General features: G+C 40.3%; 2 protein-coding genes across 2 annotated transcripts in view; one reads left to right on the top strand and one right to left on the bottom strand.

Annotated features, from left to right (window-relative positions):
• Window positions 1–1,809: 1,809 nt before the first annotated feature.
• LOC115215757 lies at window positions 1,810–2,265 on the bottom strand. The gene has a single exon (XM_029785054.1). The coding sequence runs from the start codon at window positions 2,263–2,265 to the stop codon at window positions 1,810–1,812; it is 456 nt and encodes a 151-aa protein (XP_029640914.1).
• A 5,412-nt stretch (window positions 2,266–7,677) lies between these two features.
• The window catches only part of LOC115215758 (succinate--hydroxymethylglutarate CoA-transferase), a 61,610-nt gene continuing 46,332 nt past the window's right edge, over window positions 7,678–22,955 (top strand). Inside the window, exon 1 of the mRNA XM_036505721.1 lies at window positions 7,678–7,777. Within this exon, the coding sequence (XP_036361614.1) occupies window positions 7,696–7,777 (82 nt within the window). The 5' untranslated portion in view covers window positions 7,678–7,695. The remainder of the gene's footprint in view (window positions 7,778–22,955) is intronic.

The raw sequence follows: 22,955 nt of genomic DNA on the forward strand, positions 1-22,955 counted from the left end.
AAGGTCCTGTGTTCTAATCCCTGGAGTTAAATTTTTAAAAAATATCATTTTCTAAAGCCTCGAGGCAATCCATTTATTGTGAGAGGTAAATTGGCTCAAAGAAAACTGTATGGAAGCCTATCAAAGGGCCAACCTTGTGAAAGTGTGCCTGGCTGATTTCGCCTGAAAATTACACGGGTCTAGTTGTTACATATTTTCATTTGGTTTTTTCTTTGCCTAGGCACCCACATAAATGAACACATCTGAAGTTTCTTTTTAGATTTAATTAGTAAAACATCTTTATTTATTGTTATGCGAGATACGTGCTCACATGTCAGACGATCGATTACCAAAAAGATTGTTCTTTGGCGAGCTGCAAAAGGGAAAGCGCTCACACGGCGGCCAGAAGAAGCGCTTTAAGGACACACTGAAAGCCTCACTGAAAGCCTTCAACATAGACCCTGACACTTGGGAGCAGAGAAGGGTGGCGATCAGCTGTCCTCAAGGGTGCCAACACATGCGAGACCAATAGGATTACTGCTGCAGAAGACCGCAGACAAGCCAGGAAGAACAGAGCTAACAACCCTGTAGCAGGCGCTACTATTCCCTATCCACACTGTCAAAGACCCTTTCAGGCGCAGATTGGCCTCACTAGCCATCTGTGGACTCACAAAACAAGTTCACTCCCACCCCAGGATGACTAGATGGTCTTTGTCGCATCGATGGACAAACTACCAACTACCATTTATTGTTATCACCAGCAAAAAACAGAAATTACATAACATTAATTAGACAGCTTCTAATGATGAGGTGGTATCAGCTGTAACAATTTCCCCCGAGTGCCGGGTACATTGTGGCACTTACTGGGGTACTTTGTTACAACTGTTGATAACTTGGAATTATGTTAACAACAAAGTTTAAAACTAATATGTTTCCTGCTTCTTGATTCCAGGAAGTATCATTTTAATTAATTAACTGTGCTTTGAACCACCTCATATCCTCACTGTGATACTGAGAATTCCCGTCAGCCAATTTCCCCATTGTTACATTTAGCATCTAGTCGGAATCGTCCTCCATTAACTTCTCACCACACAGATCACACAGAAAGTCCTGTCCTCCATCGGTACAGTCAGTGTGTGCCCAGTCTTTACAGATCATGCATTGCACCCATTCCTCACCTGGAAGGGAGTTGGAATACCAATCTGAGCAGACACAGCATTTCCAATTGGCGACTTGCTTGCTGCGAGACAGCTTCCCTTTGCCTTTACCTGTTTTAGTTGACTTTCTCTTCCCTTTTGTTGCCTTTTCTGTACCAGTTGCCTTCTTTGGTTTAGATTTCCGTTCGTTTATTTCCTCCACAATGCGCTGTTTTACGGGGGTTAGGGTTAGAATGGCTGTTTGGCACCTCTTGCCACTTCCATGATCTCGACCTGTCTTCCTGAGGAGAAGGCTTCTTTAATGGGCGCAAAATCTCTGGACTTGTAACAACACCAGCATGAAAACTTGGGTCTGGTGTAGGTTGATCTGTCGGACCGTCTTGCTGTTCATTGACCTGGTCGCCTGGTTGAACGTCTGACTGGTTGTCTGGCTGCATGTCAGACTGATCTTCAGCTTGTTTTGGAGCAAGGCGGTCCGTGACATAAATTGGAAAGAGTTTGTCATAACCGAAGAGATCCCTGTTAAAGGGCCAGATGCCACTCATTTGAAATCCTTTCTGGATGTTGACTGGTGTGCACACATGTGGAAGGGCTTACTTCAAGATCGCAGGGATGTCGTAAATGGCTATCGTTTTACCTGGGTGCGATTTCATCCATCCATCACACGCCCTATTCATATACTTCTTAAGAGGACCATAGACACTCCGATCGAGTGGCTGTAGCTAATGTGAGCAGTGTGGAGGAATGATAGCAGAACAATAACATTGTCTTGGCAGAAATCAATGATAGCCAACGAGATAGGGGAGTTGTGGCTGTCAAGTAACATGAGGACAGGATATTCTTTGCTGCAAAGAGTATGCTTCTCGAAGTGTTCCAGAAATTTAAGAAAATCTGCCTCCTTCATCCATCCACTTGGATTTGCTGATCCACAGCAACCTGTTGGCCCATTTGCAATGAAGTATTCACGGAAGTGGACTCTCGAGAACACTAGCGTTGGTGGTGTTGCATAACCGCTGGCATTTACTGCAAGGCAGACTGTCACCAGGTTCCCCCTCTCAGCGGAAGTCATCGCTCCTACTTGTTTCACTCCTTTCTCTGCCACAATTCTCATCACAGTTGTAGATGACATGGCCCTCAAACTTGTAGCGGTCAAGCACCACTGTCAGATTATCGTTAGTCCACGTTAGTTCAATTAAAACTTGTGGCTTATGGGGTTCGGACGGAGAAGTTGGAATTCCGCTTCATAAACTTTGAGAACCAGTCAACTCCAGCGAATTCATTGGCAGACCAGGGATCTGGACACTTGATTTCATTGGCCTTCGCATAGTTAAAAGCAAGGCTTCAAATGTCAGAAGGGATCAGACCATGGTAATTTTTAGTAGCTTTAAGGATGTAGATCAAAAGCAAGTCTTCTTGCTCCTTGGTAAAAACTGTACGCGGAGATGCATATCCAATACTGGCTATTTTCGCCTCTGTCCCTATTTTCTTGCAGTATCTCTGAAGCGTCATGAAATTCACCTGAAAACATAAAGAAGCTGGAGGTTTATTTTTTGGTACAGCTGACGTTCTGTTAATGTCTTAAAAGGTTAGTGTAAGGGATACCAGTAACTTCATATCTAATGAGTCTGAAACCTACCTAGAAATCTTTGGCAACATCCCGTAATGATTTCTTTTCATCCACAACTTTTCTGGCACCCTTGTTGTCTTCCTTTTGTAATTTCTAGGTATGGTGTGTTAAACTGAAATAGAAGGGGTAAGTTGATACACTGTAACTATTAGCCCCGACCATGGATTTCTGGGGATTATCTCGTACACAGTACTAGCAATGCATGGCATCCAGGATTCACCTTAATGTATCGAAGGCAACTTCCAACACTTCCTAATGAGCCACAGACTACTTCAAGTAACACCACTTGTGCTTTGGAGTAAAAAATCGTTTTTTTTTGAGCCATAGCTTTCCTGGTGACAGCTCGCCAGTGCAATACACATGTGCAGACATGATGCTATGGAGTTGGACTTCACGAGGTAGAGACCCGAGTGCCAACTATTTCTTGAAGTTGGAAACAATCGGCTTGTAACAACTTACCCGTGTAACAACTAGACCCGATCTCCCCTGCATGTGCCTTCGGGATATTCAACCACTTATTCATGAATTCACTGAGTTTGGTTGATTGAACATTTTGAATTCGTGTTCAGAAATTCTGTTGGGGACCCACGCAATGTATCAAGAATATGGTGATCACTGCTACTGTTGCTTTCAAAATTTGGTACAAGGCCAGCAATTTCGGGGAACGGGCAAGTCGATTGCATATCGGCCCCAGTGTTCAACTGGTACTTATTTTACTGACCCCGAAAAAATGAAAGGCAAAGTCGACCTCGGCAGAAAGCATTTTGGTCGGCATGCTAACCATTTTGCCAGCTAAGCCGCCGCCCTATATTTTAAATAATATTAATTATAACCTATATTTTAACTAATATTAATTAGAATCTAGAAGTATAAATCAACTTTCAGATATTTTACAGGACATGGGAGATAACTCGCATCAAAATTTTGGTAACTTTTCTGTTATCTCCACGAAAAAATGACATTTTTGTCTTTTTATACAAATGGTGGCAAGCTATCATTTTAAGAATTCATTGAATATTTCATTATTTACTGATAAATAACTTATTTGATGAAAAGTAAAACAAAAACAAAAATAAAATAATTTTATCAGAGTTATATCAAATCCTTTAAGCTATAAAGGAATATAAAAAAAAACAACTATTTATGTAAATGAGTTTTCACTAATTTATTATTATTTACGGTCAGTTAATTAGTTTGTGTCATAGAGTTTAAAATCTTATCAACCGATAAGAATGTTCTTGTTGCTACTTGACTGCAAAATCTACAAGAATGGCCACATTCGATTTTCCCTGATTATTCCCTCAGGCCAGGATTGAAGATCTCTGAGTAACCCAAATACCATTGAAGAAGAGTCTACAGAAAACATTCTCTGACTCCTGCCATTATCCTCTCATCTTAGCACTGACCAATTCCCTCAGCATTAAATGTGGTTTGGATACAACCAGTTTTCCATCACGGCAGACAGGGTTGGACTGTGCAGTGGCAAAAGACCGAACAGCTCCCCACCCACTCTCCCCATCCCTGGGCAGCAATCTTTAGTCTCGGATGTAAACTACAGTGAGAATTTCTCCAGCAACAACTGGTATCGTATCCAAGCTTTTTTACTGGAACGGCTGAGGATCTGAACCGGAAAACTACTGGTTGCTCTGATAGGTTTCTTGTTGAATTTACAGCATTAGAAATGTCCATCGTTCTGGGATGCGTACTTAGTTTGATCCGAGCAGCGAGGTTACGTGGAAGCATAAGACTTGTGAGGTGTAGTAGCTCTTTTAGGGTACCTTCCTTGATATTCTTGGGTTAGGAGTTTGCTGGGGTTTTTCTTGGCCAGGACCATAAACCTTTCCTTCCATTCACTGTGATATAACAACCACAAAAAAAAAAAAAATATACTAGGATTTTAAAGCTATTGTTTTATTTATTTTTTTTTATTATGGTATCAATAACATAATGGAAGTAGAAGTTATGAGGGATTCTATATTGACTATTTCTTTACTGTTATTAGTTTTCTGTTCAGCATCTTTGGTTACCTCTGAGTTTGGATGTCTCTCAATATTTACGAGGGGTGTTCAATAAGTAATGCCCCTAACCCACTTCCCATAGCAGTAGAGCAACGAAACTTGGCACAGTTATTAGTCTTTTTCTACATAGGAACCACCCAGAGTTACGCATTTCTCCCATCGTTTGATGCGACTCTGGAGACCGTTTTTGTAGAAAAACCCAGCTTGGTCCTCCAACCTCAACGTGACTTCAGAAATCAAGGCTGCATCATCTGGGAAACGCTTTCCTTCCAAAAACAACTTCATGGCTGGGAAGAGGTGAAAATCAGAGGGTGCAAGGTCAGGAAAGTAGGGGGGATGGGGAGGAGTTCATAGCCATACGCCTATGCTTCTGATCTGGCGACAAGCGAGTTGTGGACTGGAGCGTTGTCCTGCAGGAGGAGGATGCCTTTGCTGATCTTGCCCCGCCTCTTGATTTTGATAACTTCTCTTAATTTCCTCAAAAGTGAAGAATAATAGGCTCCTGGCAATTGTGGTACCCTTTGCCAGGAAATCTGTCATCACTACTCCGTCCTGGTCCCAGAAGACTGTGAGCATGACATTGCCAGCGGAGGGCTGCACCCTTGCCTTCTTTGGAGGGGGTGAGTCACGGTGCTTCCACTGCATTGACTGGGATTTGGTCTCTGGATCATCGTGATGGACCCAGGTTTCATCCTGTGTAATCAGTCTTTTGAAAAATTTTGACTGATCTTCTTGGCCCATCTCCAAATTCACCCTCGAGCACTCAACGCGTTCTTGCTTCTGGAAAGGCGTGAGCAACCTGGGAATCCATCTGGCAGACACCTTTTGCATATGCAAATGGTCATGAATGATAGTTTCCACAGACCCGGTACTAATCTTGACCTCATGGGCTATTTGGCAAATAATTATGCGTTGATCTTCCAAAATGGCAGCCTCAACTTGACGGACAGATGCCTCATCAATGGCAGAAGGGGCGACCAGATCTGGGAGCTGTTTCCACAGAGTTCCGACCATGTTTGAATTCACGATGCCAGCGTTTTACAAGGTCATATGATGGGGCATCATCACCATAAGTTACTTTCATTTCATCAAAAGTCTCCCGTGGTGTGTGTCCTTTCAAATACAAAAACCGGATCACTGCTCGACACTCAACAGGCTCCATTTCACACTTGACTTGGTTCAAACACCTGTAAATCAGAAACCACAATTAATTCAGAGCTGTAATTTGCCACTTACTCTATAGAGATATAAATGATTGCACATGCAACAACTACAAGAGGGTCAGAAGCATTACTTATTGAACGTCCCTCGTACATTCTTTATATCTTGACATGATGAAAAAAAACTCTGTATTATCTTATGAGCTGTAAATATAATTAAATTTAAAGAAGGGGAGGGGAATAACAGATAATTTATTGCCAAATTGAAGTGTAAAAAGGCTGTCTTCATAGCTCTGGAATATTTTGCAATAGGATTTACAAGGCAGTAATATAAAGAGTGACAAATGGAAAATGAAAAATGGTTTTCAACTACAAATAACATCACTTTCTTCCATTCATCCTTGAATTGGCAGCTCAGCTGTAACTGTCCCCTCTTTTCATCTGACATAATGGATTCAGTCTGTTTTACATTTTGATTAAATCTTTTTTTATTTCATTAAAGCTAGTAGATAGGTTCACCTATCGAACATGTATTGGGAAGGCTGTTCTATCGTACTTGAAACATCATTCTACTTGACATCTCGATATCATCGTAGTTGCCATCGACATTGGTGTCAGAAGCAAGGTCATTGTATTGGACATCAACAAAGCCTGTCACTGTGCTTGGTACAAGAACTTACTTGCCTTGCTGACCTTCAGTGATATTCGTCCTTTGCTTCATATCTTGGGTTGGCAATCCCCTGTTGGGATGTACCATTGCAGTGTGCTCTAATGAGCATTCTCTGATTCAATGCCTCAATCCTGATGTAACCTTCTGGCTTGTTCATGTCACTCATGCTATTCCTTCTGTGCATTTACAATTCTTTTTCTTCCAATGACACTTACTTATGTTCAGATGAAGCCATCTTCATTTGTTTTTCCCTTGCCACATACAGACTTCAACAACCGGAAAACTTATCCCACGCCCATCTTAAACGTGTATTGACACCAGGAACATAAACTTTGGAAACCTCTTCCAATGAGGTGATGGAATTACATCTTTCAACAAAACTAGAAATAGTCAGGGTTCATATCAAGGAAGCAATGTCATATTCCCACCATCTGTAATCGGGAATAAAGGCACAATTAGCCCCAACTTCCTATAATTACTACAAATGCAAAGGGATTCACAATTAGTGATGATCTCTTTGGTGCAGTTAAAAAGATGATGATAATGGATTCTCTCATTGTAGGAAAATATGACAACCAATGTCTTTTAAAAGTAGTAATGATACATTCCTAGGGTGTAAAAAGTCCGTGGAAAGGGAATGGTAAGAGTAAGAGAGAGAGAGAGAGAGAGAGAGAGAGTGTGTGTGTGTGAGCCGTTTGACAGAGAACAAAGTTAGAGGTAATGAGGAAGATTGAAAATTGTTAATTAAGAAAGAGGGCAAAATATGAACGATGATGACAGGCAAGAAGATTTTCGATAAGCTAGAATAAGAAAACAGGCTGGAAGAGAAAATATGATTGAAGAGAATAAGACCAGTTTTTGGTTTGCCAGATTCTGGTATAATGGCCCTCACGAGAATAGAAGAAACAAAATTACCAAGAGATTAATCAAATGATTTTTGGAGGAAACGATTGGATATTTTTACGGAATGGGGAGATATTAGTGATTGACACTGCACCACAAAAATGTTTGGGGAATACAACAAGAACGCTAACTCTGTGCCAGGTTGAAGTCGTTAAGAGTTACGTCCCCTTTACAGCACAAAATGGCGCTGACGTGTGTCCGGCATTTCAAAGTGTTTCCCTCTTTTGGGACCTTTCACCCGTTTCATGTCCGATACTGCTCAGGTAGATATACCGGCATTTACTCATCTCTTTTATCAATATAGAAATCAATGTAGAAATCAATATAGAAAAAGGCAAATGTCTTTAACCGTCTCAGATCCATCCATAACATCGAAGGTCGTCGCGAACCGAGGCCGCGGTCCGGTTTCGATTCCCGGTTAAAACCCATTTTCCTTTATTTGTGGCACTTAAAATAATTGTAAAATGTCATCCTTCTTATATGATAAGTATGTGGCATCATTATCCCGTTGGAGCCGATCTACATAATTTATTAATTAGCGATGTTAATGAAATAAATAGGAGCACCCCCCCCCCCCCTGCGTTGTCCATAAATAGAGATTCGGGTATAATACCCCGAATATATAATCTAGATTGCCTTGAAATTTCAGCTTTTAATGACCTCCCTTACACAAGTATTCAATGAAGGATCCTCTATAAGGTCACTAGACTTGCTAGAAATAGCAGTCAAATCTCCCTCAAATTACACTCGACCGTTTTGGAAAAGAAATGAAGAATACGTTGGTTAACAAAGCCTTAGATACACTTTTCCTGAAAACCAGATGTTTTCTTATGGAATATCTTTGACCATAAGTTTGTTCGATCAGAGCTAATTTGGTGCTAAATATTTTAACCTCAAACATTAAGAACACTTGAGAAAGACAAGTAACATCACCCCTAACCCAAGACATCCGTGGCCTTGTACCTATTTGCAACGAATTTTTATGTTCTGAGTTCAAATCCTGCCGAAGTCTGGTTTGCTTTTTATGGTAGGAAAATGAGGGCTGATAAATGATATACAATATATATAATGTTGACTGTATTTGTGAAATGATTTCTAATTTTGGGACAAGGCCAGCAATTTAGGGGGAGGGGGCAAGTCAGTGTTTCAACTGGTAGTTATTTTATCGCTCCCCAAAGGATGACAAGCAATGTCGATTCTGGTGGCATTTGAACTCAGAACGTAAAGACAGATGAAATGCTGCGAAGCATTTTGTCTGGCGCGTTAACGATTCTGCCAGCTTGTCGCCTTATATTGGTCAGCTGTATCAATTCCTTCCTTTAAATTTTGGGGGCTAATGCAGAATCGCACCCCTCCTGGGAAAGTGCATTTGTTTGAAAAATATTTTTCGTATTCCTATGTTGGAGACTACGAATATAGAAAAAAAAATCCCCACCACAATTTAAAATTTTGAACGTTTTCGAAATTTCTTTAAAATCACCTTTTCCAAATTTAAAATGCCCACCTCAACCTCCCCTTCTCCTCAATTTTTCAAATTTCACACTAATTGGTTTTATAAAGAAATAGCCAATAATATTTGAATCAGGATAACGATGGCTTTTATTTCTGAAAAAAAAAACCCAAAAAAACTTGAGATTTCTTAACGTCTGTTCATGTTTTAGAACCAACCAAATCTATTTTGGCAGAGAGTGAATTCTAGAAGACTGGCGTTCAAGATTGGAGCAAAGTGGTTTGGGCAGAAAGTGACCGAAAGAAATTAAACCAACAATTTTAAAATATAACGGATGGTTATTTTGTTGACTGAGAAAGATAAAGAAATGTGTTGGTCGCAGTTTCTAGAATATTCCATCGTACAATGATAAGGTCATATCTAGAAATCTTGATAAGTCACGTTCTCTGAAATAATGATGACACGTTTTAAGTGGGTAACTATTACCTTTGTCTTTCGTTCACTTGTTATTGCCTCATTAAAAAACAAAGCGGGTTCCTATGGCATTTAACTCGTGAACAGAGATCACTAGAATAAAGACAGTAAAGCGTGTATTTAGTGCTAATTCCTGTTTTACGACCCATCCCAATTAACCAAAAACACGTTTAATCTGAATCGTGCGCACAAACGAATTTTCAGTTGAGATGTCAACGACAGGATATAAAACAAAACACATGACTGTCGACCGTCCTTAGTGAAAAAATTCACAACGGTCACTTTTACTCTTCGTCTCCCCGAAAGATATCGAATAATTAACAAATGGACTGGAGTTAATTCAATTGACAATACCTATACACCATGAAAGTTGATAAAAGATGACGATGTAGTTTTTGTAGCAATTGTGGAGCCGGAGCGGATGAGGTGAATGGATGTTATAGCTTTTGTTTTATTAACACCAATGGAATTTGGTCGCAGAGTCCCCAAGATGTTAAATTGATTCAATTTTTAAAATTCTGTTTCATATATAAAACCAAGATTTACAAACAACAAACAAAGAATGTTGTAGAACCCAAAACCTGCCTTATTCATTATAATCAACATGTTGCAGTGCTAATTAATTCTTAATTACAAGAATGATTTAAAAAAAAAGGTTTATTCAGATTTGTCGATTTATTGGACTATATTTACCTATTTTATGAAGGCTGCTAACTTCAAAAGTTAACATGCCAATTAATGGCTTATTTAATCGTTTAATCTAGATTATTGTCTTTTTGAATATGACAACAATAATTAACTAGTAATTTAGAATAGAATCTGAACAAATTTACGGGACAACGTTCACAGCTCCAAGTAAAAATACAAGGGAAGTAACTATGGAGGGTAGCATTTATTTTAAGAATTCGGTCGAGTTCCACGAACCATTTCTAGAATGACTTTTTTTTTAATAAGCACTTAAAACCTAAACAGAATGAATTTTGTAGCATTAAACAAATTGAAAAAAACCCAACCAACCAAACAAAAGAACTTTCTGTCTTAAGACCCTATTTGTGGTTTTAGGGTATCAGATAACCAAGTGAATGATGTGAAGTTGTATATGATCTCCATAGCTCTGTTTTACCCATGTCAAGACTCCTTCAATCGTCTGCTGCCATATTGTATAACTCACCTCTGTCGGGAACAGAAGTTCTGTGAAGTTGACCAAAAACTGGTCAGTTTGTGGTGCAATGGTTATTCATGTTGTTGGTATCTTCATTGTCTGGGAAACCTGTTTGTTAATTAGCAATAATTAAGAGTCAGGACGTCATTGATATGATTAACTTTTATAAAGAAAGATGAAGAATAAAAAAAGCAAAAACATCGCAAATGTATGTTGTTGAGACTATTTTTCAATTTTGTTGTATAGTAAGTATTACAATCCATTAGGGCCACCACTAAAGACGTGTACGAGATGCACTGGTAAGGCCTTGCGGTAAGGAAGATTCCATGGATATTTGACTGCAGGACAGGGAGAATAAAAGGAAGAGAGTAAAGCGTGTATGTGCTACGAATTGTATTTGTCTCTCGTCTCCACTGAGCAAAATACGTGAGGTGAAGCTAACGAACGTGTATGGTATACTCTAACACATGCTAGCATTGAAAAACAGACGTAAAAGTAAATGAAGGAATGGTCGATTAGTTCTGTTCATTTAGGAGAGGAAGAAAATTGTGATGTTCTTTTATTCTTATCTAAAGTGTGTGTGTGTGTGTGATGATCATGTAATTCCTTGTGTATGTGTGAAGCCTGAAAGGTTTTGAGATGTAAATTTATGATACGAAATAGACATAATTCTTGTATATTCTGTATATTTATAAAATGAAACTGTAACTCCTAATATAGTTATAACTTTATGCAGTTCTATTCATAATTTTTAGTGGAAGCCCATCGTGTGACAGATGTCAGGTTGCTCAGAATTTCTTTGTTGTGTGAAATATGAATCTGTTTAGACTATTTCAGATTCTATTTTACTCCACAGTATCTTCACAAAACTATCCTCTGCCACTGGAGACGTATTGGCTTGGTCCAAAAGTCCATTCGGGTGTTTAAGCGAAAATAAGACAAGGGATTTCTTCAGTCAATGATATAATTACCATTTAGTTCCAGTATCTTCTACCATCTTGTGGCCAAATCCATTATTCCCTGCGCAAAGTGTTTCCTGTTTTTACTGGCGAAAACACTTCCAGGCGAATTTTCATATCTTCTTCCGAGTTGAAGATTTGTGCATTCAATGAACTGTGAAGAGATTGAAACAGTTGAAAACCTGAAGTCGTAGGGTGAAGCCAATATGAAAGACCCAGTAACTTCTGCTGCGCCGGCAAAGAAGGGTGCGTCCGGCATTATCGGGATGAAAGACAATGCTCTAATGATTAGTATGTACTGGACGCTCCCGATGGATCGCTGCGTTTAATTAGTCCAATTGTTCACAATACGGATCCGAATTTGTGGTCGTGTCTGTGGGAAGAAGCTCGTAGAAGACAACATCCTTCCAATCCCCATCGAATTGAAAGCATAATCTTCTTCGGATAAACTCCTGCTTTGGAGAGGTCTCCCATGATTGTTTGTGCTTCACATTGTTGTAGACAAAGTATTTTCGTCCCCTGTTACCATTCTCTTCAAAAAGGATCGTTTTCATTACGTTTCTGCAGCGAATCACAGATGGAAATCCTTTGGGCAAGTTTAGCTTCATTCAATTGATGTGGGACCCAAACATCGAGTCTGCTGACGTAACCAAGCTGATGCAGATGGTTTTCTACATTAGATTTGGGTATTTTGAGAATATCTGCTATCACCCTGGCCCCATAATGGGAATTTGTGTCAACTGACTCCTTCATTTTGTTGCTGTTAATCTGTTGACCAGCCAGAGCGAGGTGCATCTTGAGCCAAAAAAATTTCCCAATCGAAATATTGAAGACCATTTCTAACACATATTCCGTAACAGCATCCTATCAGTACACAGTGCAGGTCTTCCTGCTGGTTTTCACCGCATTCTTGCCTTTGTTTTTGAAAAATAGAAAAAAGCACGAGACGTCGATTAAGTTTGCTTTGGTTCTTCATTTCCGGAGTAATCTTTATCATACAAAATACAGTCTCGTTGCAAGTTTGCATCGAACTACTTTCAAGTGTTGAGTACCTAATGAGTGTGACAGACTGCAGTTAGCTACTTATTAGGGTGCTTGAAGTTTAGTGAAGACGAAAACCAAACGGACTCTTGACCAATCCAATATTTTCCCAACTACCTCCTCCTCGTCTTTCTCCTCTTCCTTCTCCTTCTCCTCTTTCTCCTCTTCCTCCTCCTTCTCCTCCTCGTCTTTCTCCTCTTCCTCCTCCTCCCATTGCACCTGCCTCTCCTTCCATGCTGTTTATAGTGCAACAGTGACTGGAATGTTCTCAGTTTCTCTTGTTTTATCCTGTACCCCATCAATGATTTACTTCTGCTTTTTGTGACTGTTTTCTAAAACCAATCTACCTTTTGAAAATGATAGATCTATACATATAATAATCTAGGCCAGATGCCGTCCATCTAATGTATTAGGTCTTATACATTGGCATCAGATATAATAGAAAGTGTGGTGAGAATCGTGAAACCTCCACCAACAAACCACGTCGGATATATCTATCAACCTATACAATATATTTATCAATTATTATTTTATCGTTAGCGATTGCAAGAGAATCACGTAAAGCTTTAAATTTCCTTAACATTTCTATGGATTCCTCTCTAATTTGGGGAGGAATTACAACCGTGTTTCGTGGTCTGCTACCACAACAGCTCCTTTACAGGATCCAGTTAGCTCAAGACATCATCAGGAGGAACCACGTCCGGTCTCGGCCCTTACTCCTCTACCGTTTTGACGTGGCGGGTCCCCCTTCCTTTCGGAGGTGTCTTCAGCTCTGATGTTGGGAGCATGTCTTCTTTCTTCTGTTCCCTGGCCTCTTCGATGTATCGTTAGCGAGTGTCAGCCGGTGACTGACTGTCTTGTCAAATTTTCTCCTTAAATACCTGCCGCTAGGCTCCAGCAGGCAGTCCTAGCAAGTTGTCACGTGACACTGTCTCACCTTAACTGACTAGTGAAGGCGCGTAGTTTTAGCCCGCGCTTTTTCTAAACGACTGTCACCTGTCAGTCAGCTTGTCTCACCTAATGATGTTATTTCCCGTCGGCGTGTTTATGACTTTCAAGCCATTTTCGGTCTTCCTGCTTCAGCCATATATAGAAGCTGGCTTTTACGACCGCCTCCTGTACTCTCCTTATTAGTTTACGCAACTCGGGGCTAGAAAAAACAAATCTTCTTTTGAAAAGCGTTGTCATTTTTTTTTCAATGAAGCCTCTAGCCCCCACTGCCAGGTGATAATATTTGATATTCCATCCCTGTTCTCTGCATTCTTCGATTAGCTTTTCATATTTCTTCTTTCGTTCCTCTGCATTGCCGATGTTCTCTTCCCAAGGTACTGTTAGTTCTAGTAAAATTCCTATTCTCCGGTCTCTGTCCCATAGGACTAAATCCGGTCTTTTTGTTGTTTTTATTAGTGGAAATATTACTTGTCTTTCCAAGTCCGTGGCCACCTCCCAGTTTCCCTTCCATCTTTCGTCTATCTCGTATACTTTACTTGTAGGCCTGGTTTTATAACCTTTTCCCGCCTTGTGGAAGTATACTTTCCTGCGCTTTTCTACTTTTGGGTATTCTCCCCTATTGTACCTCCCGATCTTCTTGAGTGCTGTGCTTAATGACGCCGAGGACTTGATTATGCTGCCATGTATATCTTTCTAGTGCTAGTCTGCAATTTGACAGAACATGTCTGACCGTCGCTTTCTCTACGCATCTACACTCATCGGTTGTTTTTATGTTCCATCGGACTAAGTTCGCTGGTGAGGGTAGAACGTCGAAGGTAGACTTGAACAGGAAGGATGTTCTTGCTTGTTCCCAAGCCCAAAGTTCCTTCCATGATATTCTGCGGCTGATCACATATTCCTCCCATCTCAGGCACTGTCCCTTTTGACTACATTGCGCCAAATGTACATTTTGCCTTTCTTCTTCCTCCTTTCTCACTTTGTATACCACTGCCTCTTTCATCTCTTTTACACTGCTCTTGCAAAATGGCCTGAAATTGTGCGACCCTAGGCCGGCTCTTGCTTCTTGTGTCGCTCCGACTATATCTGCGTGCCTTAGTTTTCCGATAGCCCTGTTTACTGCCTCTTCCGCCTTCCCTTTCCTCCCTGTTCGTACCTTTGGAGGGTTTTCCCGGATGCTCTGATCTTTTGAATACCTTAACATCATTACTGTCCTTGCCTATAATTTTTATTATACAGTTCAGGGAAATTATCTCCCTTAGACCATTATCAACAGGGGAGATAACTATTGCCATCATGATTTGACTGTGTCAAGGGAACCAGAATTATGTGTGTGTGTGTTTGTCTATACTTTTATTACTGCCAGTGCTTGTGCTGTGACCATGCTGGAGCATCACTATACGATTTGTTGTGTTTCTACAGAACTGGACTTTTAGTGAATGCATGAATTTGATATTAGTGTCCTTAGTTGAATTTCTCAATGTGTGGACGTAGTTTCGTAAGGATGAGACACATTCAGAACCTGAGCCAGAAAGACTGCAACAGCCTTTGTTACTTTCCAGGCATCCTCCTCCACAGTCTGCCCGAGTTGCATGTTCTTCCTAACCATTTTACATTGTGGGTCGGTGCTTTCTATGTTTCACCAGCTCAAGTGAAGTTGCTCTGCAACTTGGGAGACCAAGGTTCCCTATAACTGAGAGGGGCTGAAGGGTTTTAGTCACATGACTTGATCCCTGTACTTGTTCTTTTTTTAAAGCTTGGTGTTTATTCTAGCAGTCACTTTTGCCGAACTGGTTAGTTATGGGGATGTAAACACCAACACTGGTTGTCAAGCAGTGGTGAGGGACTAACTCAAAGACCTCCCACCCCCATATACATATGTGTGTGTGTGTGATGGACTTTGCTTCTACCAAATCCACTGACAAGGTTTTGGTCAGCCTGAGGCTGTAGTGGAAAACAGTTACCTAAGGTGTCATGCAGTGGGACTGAACCTGGAACCATGTAGTTGGGAAGAAATCTTCTTACCACACAGCCATGCCTGCACCTATACACCTATATATACACACACAGCAAGGAACATGGATGTTAGATGATGATGATGATGATGATGACAGTACTTCCAGGACTTAGATCCCTCAAGATCTACATATTGCCATTCATCCCTATTCCTTGACATCCCTTCATGAGATCAGTATTTACCACTTCACCCCATGTTTTCATCATTCTTCTCCCTCTTCTATAAGCTCTGTCCACATTGAAGAAGGGGCATCTCATCATACAGATGTCCTAATGCCTCATTGTCATCTTCATCATCATCATCATCTATGTTCCATGCTGGCATGAGCTGAGCAGTTTGACAGGATCTGATGGGTTCAAGGACTACATTGGGCTTCAGTGTCACCTTTGGCATGGTTGCTATGCCTACATGCCCCTCATAATACCAACCACTCTACAGCGTGTACTGGCTGCTTTTTTTATGTGACACCAGCAGTGAAGTCACCCTGCAGCTTGCAAGAACTACAAGCCTCTAAGGTGGGGAGTGGGGATGAGGCTTTATGCTGGGAGGTGAAGGATTACAGTTTAAGAGAATTGGTGTAGAGGAACCATGTGGCTACTCACGTTTAGAAGAGTGAGTGAGAAGGATTAGGAGGAGCTGCAAAGTGTAAGTGCCACCTTTAAGGTATGGGATGAGCACAAGTGAATGGGGCTCAGTGGAAATAGAAGTGTAGATAGCTGGGCACTGGTATAAGAGGCAGACGTTTTACAGGAAAGCACTAATATATTGAGAAGTTCAGTGATGCATCTCAGGATGATAGTAGCAGGAGCCAGCAACGTGAAGTCCAGGAGTTTCACACACTTTCAGTTCTAACATCAGATCCAAAGTGGCTGACAACACTCTCATATTCTAGTCTGTCAATTCCAGTTGATGCATTGAAATCTCCCATGACCAACGACGTGTTCCTGTTGGGGATACTCTCCATTACAACTGAGTGTAGGAGTCTCCCTCATGGCAGTCATAACTTATTCTGCAACTGAGAAAATGACACCCAGAGAATGTTGAGTCCTCAACCACGAAATACACTCATTGACAGGTTTTTAATTTAACATTGTTGGAACCAGCCTGTTGGTCACTGCATTTACTATGGCCACTGGCAATGCCAGCCATCAGAGTGCCAACACCAGTGGTATGTGTAACCACCAGTTGAGATTTGTCCATCCCTGGCCAACACACCTCTGATAGGGCCACCATAGCAACTTGCAAACAGATGAATTCAGAAGACATCAGGGACAGTGATTCTTCAAAGAGAAAACATTCCAGGTTCCCGCCTGATCAGACCTCCTCATGTTGAAACAAGATGCTCAACTCCTGATGGATGACACCTTTGCACCACTCAGACACCTGCTAACGACTGGACTACTTTGACATTTTCCAGCCAGAAGTTATTGCCTCTATCTCAATATTTGCATTTACACACACATATATGCAATATACACAGTCACAGATATAGTTACATGCATACAGGCACACACACAACACATATATTCACACACACACACACACACACATGCACACATCTATGGATAATTTTATTGAAACCGAAAAGCACTTCTGAAACTGTTACTTAAATTAGACAGTTGTGTACACGTGCGCACACACACACACACACAAGGGTTGACTGAAAAGGTCATAGGCTGACCAAGATGCTCTCATGGAATGTAACCAAATGTGGTTTGCACACTTCTTCCATCGGTTTTGCAGTGCTTGGATCCCTTTGTGAAGAAACTTTAATCCCTGTTGGTCAAAAACGTCATCAACAACAGACATGACATCATCATCATCATCACAGGCAAGTGTTTTTTTTTATCTTGAGGAACAGATGATAATCAGATGGGGGTCAAATCAGGAGAATAAGAAGGGTGGTCAACCAGTTCAAATCCACAGTCACATACAGCAGCCTTTGAAACCAAGGACTTGTGTGATGAACCATTGTCCTAATGAAAGCTTTTTCATAACTGCCCAGCAAGCTCTCATACTACTCTCCATTGATAGTGCGGCCCTTTTGAAGATCGCCAATAAACACAGTGTCTTTTGCATTGCAAAAAAACTGAGGCCATCACCTTCTGTGCAGCTGAAACATTTTTGGCCTTCTTTGGGTGTTTCCACTGTGTGCACTGTCTCTTTGTCTCTGACTCAAAGTAATTAACCCAACACTCATTCTGGGTTAGGAAATATTCAAGGAAAGCAGCTGGATCTTCCTCAACCAATGTCAGATTTTGTTGTGATGTGATCAACCAGGTGCAACTCTGATCAGGTGTCAAAACACGTGGCACCCACTGAGCAGAAACCTTCACCATGTCAAGTTCATTGTGCAGAATGCTCTCTTAATGGGATGTGCTAATAACATTGGCCATTTGATTTATAGTCAATCACCTGTCATCCATTAGCAGGTGGTGGATCAATGTTTTTTTCCTCAGTGGTGGCAGTTGCAGGATGTCTAGACCTTGCGCCATCTTCAAGACTCTCCCTTCGCCTCCTAAATTCCATTGCCCACTTTTGTACTGTTGATGAAGTGTCAGCCCCTAATGTAGCCACTGTATCAGCATGAATGTCCTTGGGGGTTGTTAAACCCTTTTTTTCTGCAGGTACTTGATAACACCATGGTGGTAAATTCTGTTGATTTTTGAATGAAGTCTGTACTAGTTACTTTTAAAATGCTCTTTGAACAATCAGATGTCAGTTTACCTGGAAAGAAACAACACAGTTATTAATAAGAAGAGTTCAACTCAATACCTGCAAGATTTCACAGCTCTAGCTTCAATCCTTCATAGTCAGCCTATGAACTTTTCAGCCTAACCTTGAGAGAGAGAAAGAGAGAGAGAGGTGTGTGTGTATGAATGCTTGTATGAAACTTATACAAATATGAAAGAAAGGAATAATTGCAATTATACAGATGCGTTTCTATGGAAGGTCCTGTAGATGTATGCTTACATGTAGTGATGTTGTATAATGATGGGTGTGCACACCTGCAAGAAAATCTGCATTCACGCATACATGAACAGAGTCTACATGTGTCTGTGATTTACATTTAAATGAAGAAACACAAATATGGGAATATGGGAATATAAATACATAACCAATGTAGAAGATGAGTGAGAATGCATAAGGAGGATATGTAAGTTTATTGGTTTGAAGTTTTGGCACAAGATCTGAAAGTCATTAGCCCTCCCCTCAGTGTATGACTGGTACTTATTTCAATGACCCTGAAAGGACGAAAGGCAAAGTGAACCTCAGTGGAATTTGAATGCAGAACTTAAGGGCAGACAAAGTGCCACTTAGCATTTTGCCTGGCATGCTCCCAATTCTGCCAGCTTATAACATGTGGCCAGGATAACATGTAAATATATAGCAAACTAGTTCCTGTTTTTTTTTTTATATCTAAGATAAAACGAGTGAATATGGTTGCAGACTATCCATAGGTTTTTGTCAAATATTGAATGAGAAAGGATAAAATATGAATTAATATAAGGAAGAGGCATGAAATGAGGAATATCGATCTGGTCAGGATTGGTTAGAAGAGAACTTATCAATAATACAAAGTGCTGTGTGTCTGTGATGATATTTGTTAGGTGAGGAGGTTGCTGGTGGATTGGCAACTGGCCCCTTGGTAGTGAATAGCAGACTAAAAAAGACAGGAAGACACAAAGACAAATGGGAGATGAATGGCAAGACAGAAACACTGAAAGAAAAGAAAACGTTTGGGTGAGTGGAACGGCATTTGTTGAGGTGTTTGAAGAGTAAATGTTATTATTATCTAGTTGTGAGTGTTTGTTGGGGGTTCTTTTTAGCATGACACATTTGTTCTGGTTTCATGTGAAATTTCTGCGGCCCTAATCAAAACCATTAATTGGAGAAGTTAATCATAAGAACCTTTAAATCAATGATTTTTTTGTTTTTTATAATTTGAGCCAACCTGAAACATCCATTCTCTACACACTGTGACAATCTTTTGGAAAGATCTGTGCTTTTAGTTTCTGCCCAGATCAATTCTCTAAGCAAAACTAATCCTAAATTCTCAGTATGCAGTTCTGACCTCGAATTCTTAGTATGCAGGATAAAGATATAGAATAAAGAAATTGTTCTCAACAATGTAAGTTAAATATATTTCATATGTTCCAGAGAGGAAGACAATATTCTCAAAAATGTCATTTACAGGCAGAGAAAGATATCAGAAAACGACAAAGGAAACCATTGCTGGAGAAAATATAAATGTCAGTTCTAAAATTTCCTGCAGATTTTGGAAAGAAATAGCTTTGCTATATTCCAAAAGAGTGGCTTCGTTTGAAGGAAATAAAAATCCTATATTGCCCCCCCCCCCTACTCTCTCAGCAAGATAAAAACAAAAGAACAATTGTACATTGTCTGCTTCCATTGGTAAATCTGTAAATATGATGGGTTTTTTTTTTTTCCCACAAATACTTTTTGGGATCCACAACATAGAAATATCCAACTGAGTCTGTTGATTTCTTCAGCAAAGAGGCCGTTACTCATTAAATCCACAGGAAAAAAAAAACAACCACTATATCTTCCGTAGACAAAATGAAATCAGCCGCAGTTTTCTGTTCTCGTTAAATTCACCAAAAGTTCTTATTTATAAAAGTGGAAATTGTGTTGATACATCAGTGGAGTCAGGGATAATGATCACATTCCAAGAATAAAGTAGCTGTTCAGTGACATTGATGGAGGTTTCTCATCAGACAGAAACACTGAGGTTTGTTGACATTCCTTGTCAACGAATTGTCAAATAGCTGCATTAATGGAGTGGAATGAAAAGCCCCTTAATTAAAAGGTAGGTAAGGGCTAGTGATTGGAAGAACACCAATTATATGTATTCATCTAACTCATGCTGGCATAAAAAAATAGGTGTAAGAAGAAGAACAAATGAACACACACACATGCACACACCTATCTTGGACAAACAACAATGGCAAAAAGATGGAAGTGAGAATAACCTGTTCTCGGGGTATTTTGGGTGTAGATCATGAATTTAACATCCGTTTCGTCCTGTGACTCTTCAGTGTCTTGTAAATGACCATCTTACTTATGTTAAGTACACTGACAGTTCTGTAGGAATTGAGTGCAAACACGATTGGGTGGAAACTGTAAAAGTTATGAAAGGATTTTGATATAATTTTAATGGGGTGTCCCGAAGGTATTTGTCAACCTAACCTATGGAAATTATAAAAGTACACTCAGTATTATTATAGTTATATGGGTCTAAATCTGTGGTAAATCTGACAAGAAACCAGACCTAATCACCCAACCTGAACTCAATGATCTAATTCGTGATCTAACACTTACTAAGCAACAAAGTAAAGTCCTGGCCTCACGTCTGCAAGAATGGAACCTGTTGGATAACGATGCTCGAATTACAGTATTTAGGAAGCGTCCTGCAGATCTATCTACAGCAATCCTTTACTTTGGAAAACAACAAGATTTTATTGTAATAATCTTAGAGACCCATTCAATGCCCTTGAGCTGACCTATGAACCAAATGAGTGGACGTTATTCACAGATGCATCCCTTTACAGTATAAAAGCGATTCTGTTGCACATTGGGAACACCATGCCTTCAGTTCCAATTGCTCACTCAGTCATTTGAAGAGAGACATATGAGAAGCTCGCTTTTATTCTAGAACACATAAGTTACAAGGAGAATGAGTGGATAATTTGTGTGGATTTGAAAGTAGCAGCCCTAATTAATGGACTACAAATTGGATACACCAAGTTTATGTGCTTTGTTTGCGAGTGGGACAGTAGGGCCAGGTGAGAAGCTTATGTACGCTCAGAATGGTCACCTCAGGAAACTATGTTGCCTGGATGCCATAATGTAAATCACGAGCCACTAATTAAGAACGAGAAAATCATTTTGCCACCACTGCATATAAAATTAGGCCTAATGAAGCAATTTACCAAAGTGCTGCAACATAACAAGCTATGTTTCCAGTACGTCAAGACGGTCTTCCCTAAAATATGTGATGCCAAGATTAAAGAGGGCATATTTGTAGGCCCCCAAATTCATTCACTTATGGCTGGTGAGGACTTTGGGGTGACAATGGATGAAACTGAGCTTGTGGCCTGCCATGCATTCAAAGATATATGCAAAGGACTTCTGGGAAAACACCAAGTGGCCCAGTGAAGGAGTACAGTGGAGGACCTAATCAAGTGCTCCCAAGATCTTGGATGCAATATGTGACTGAAGATACACTTTCTTCATTCTCATCTGTCCTTCTTCCCAGAGAATGCAGGAGATGTGAGTGATGAACATGGAGAGAGGTTCCATGAAGATATAGCGTTAATGGAAAACAGGTACAAGGGAAAATGGGGCCCAGCTATGCTGGCTGACTTCTGCTGGTACCTGAAGCATGACACACCTGAGACGTCTTATAAATCATCATCATTCTCATCATCATCATTGTTTAACATCTGCTTTCCATGCTGGCATGGGTTGGATCATTTGACTGAGGACTGGCGAGCCAGATGGCTGCACCAGGCTCCAATCTGATCTGGCAGAGTTTCTACTGCTGGATGCCCTTCCTAATGCCAACCACCCTGCATAAGAGGTGCAGTGGAATCACAGGTAGATTAACAGATAAAGTTGTCTTTGTATGTGGCAGATGTGCAAGAACAATAAGCACTAGGAGCACATGGGACCTAGATTCTCTCAAATGCCCAGGAATAAACTTTGCAGGGGACTATCCATTGAAACCATCTCAACCTGGGTAGGAATGGTTTAATCCAAATAATTGCAACAGACTGAATTCCTCTAACAACAACAGCCAAAGACCAAGTGCTGGTGTTCACCAAGGCTGTGTGTTAAGTCTACCACTGATTAAAATGAATCAATAAAAAACCATGGTATTCTATTGAAGCAGCAACACTTGGAAGTTTCCAACTGAAAGGGAAAAAAACAATTTGAAGAGAGACACAAATGTATTCCAGGAGGAGACAGAAGCTAAGCAGAACAAAGAATGGTTGATGGAGACGGGTGGGAGACAGGGAGGACATGTGGGTCAATAACGATATACTTGGGGGTGTGGCTGTAGTTTATATTCACCTAAGTACATGACTGGTACTTCTGTTATTGAGAAAAGGAAAGATCAATGTCAGAAAGCAGGAATAAAGCTTAGAAAAGAAAGAAATGGAAGTAAATTGCACAAAGCATTTTGTCTGATGCTCCACCGATTCTGACATTCTGACTCTCCCATTTAGTGAAACCCAACGATGATGCAACACATTATATGATAATGTCATTATTTAAGATTGGGTTTCATCATTACATAACGTAATGTATGTTAAAGAGGACATTTGAAGATTAATTATTATGTAATATAGATCAACAACAAATA

The sequence above is a fragment of the Octopus sinensis genome, linkage group LG9 (genome assembly GCF_006345805.1).
Source record: "Octopus sinensis linkage group LG9, ASM634580v1, whole genome shotgun sequence".
NCBI classification, from domain to species: Eukaryota; Metazoa; Mollusca; class Cephalopoda; order Octopoda; family Octopodidae; genus Octopus; species Octopus sinensis.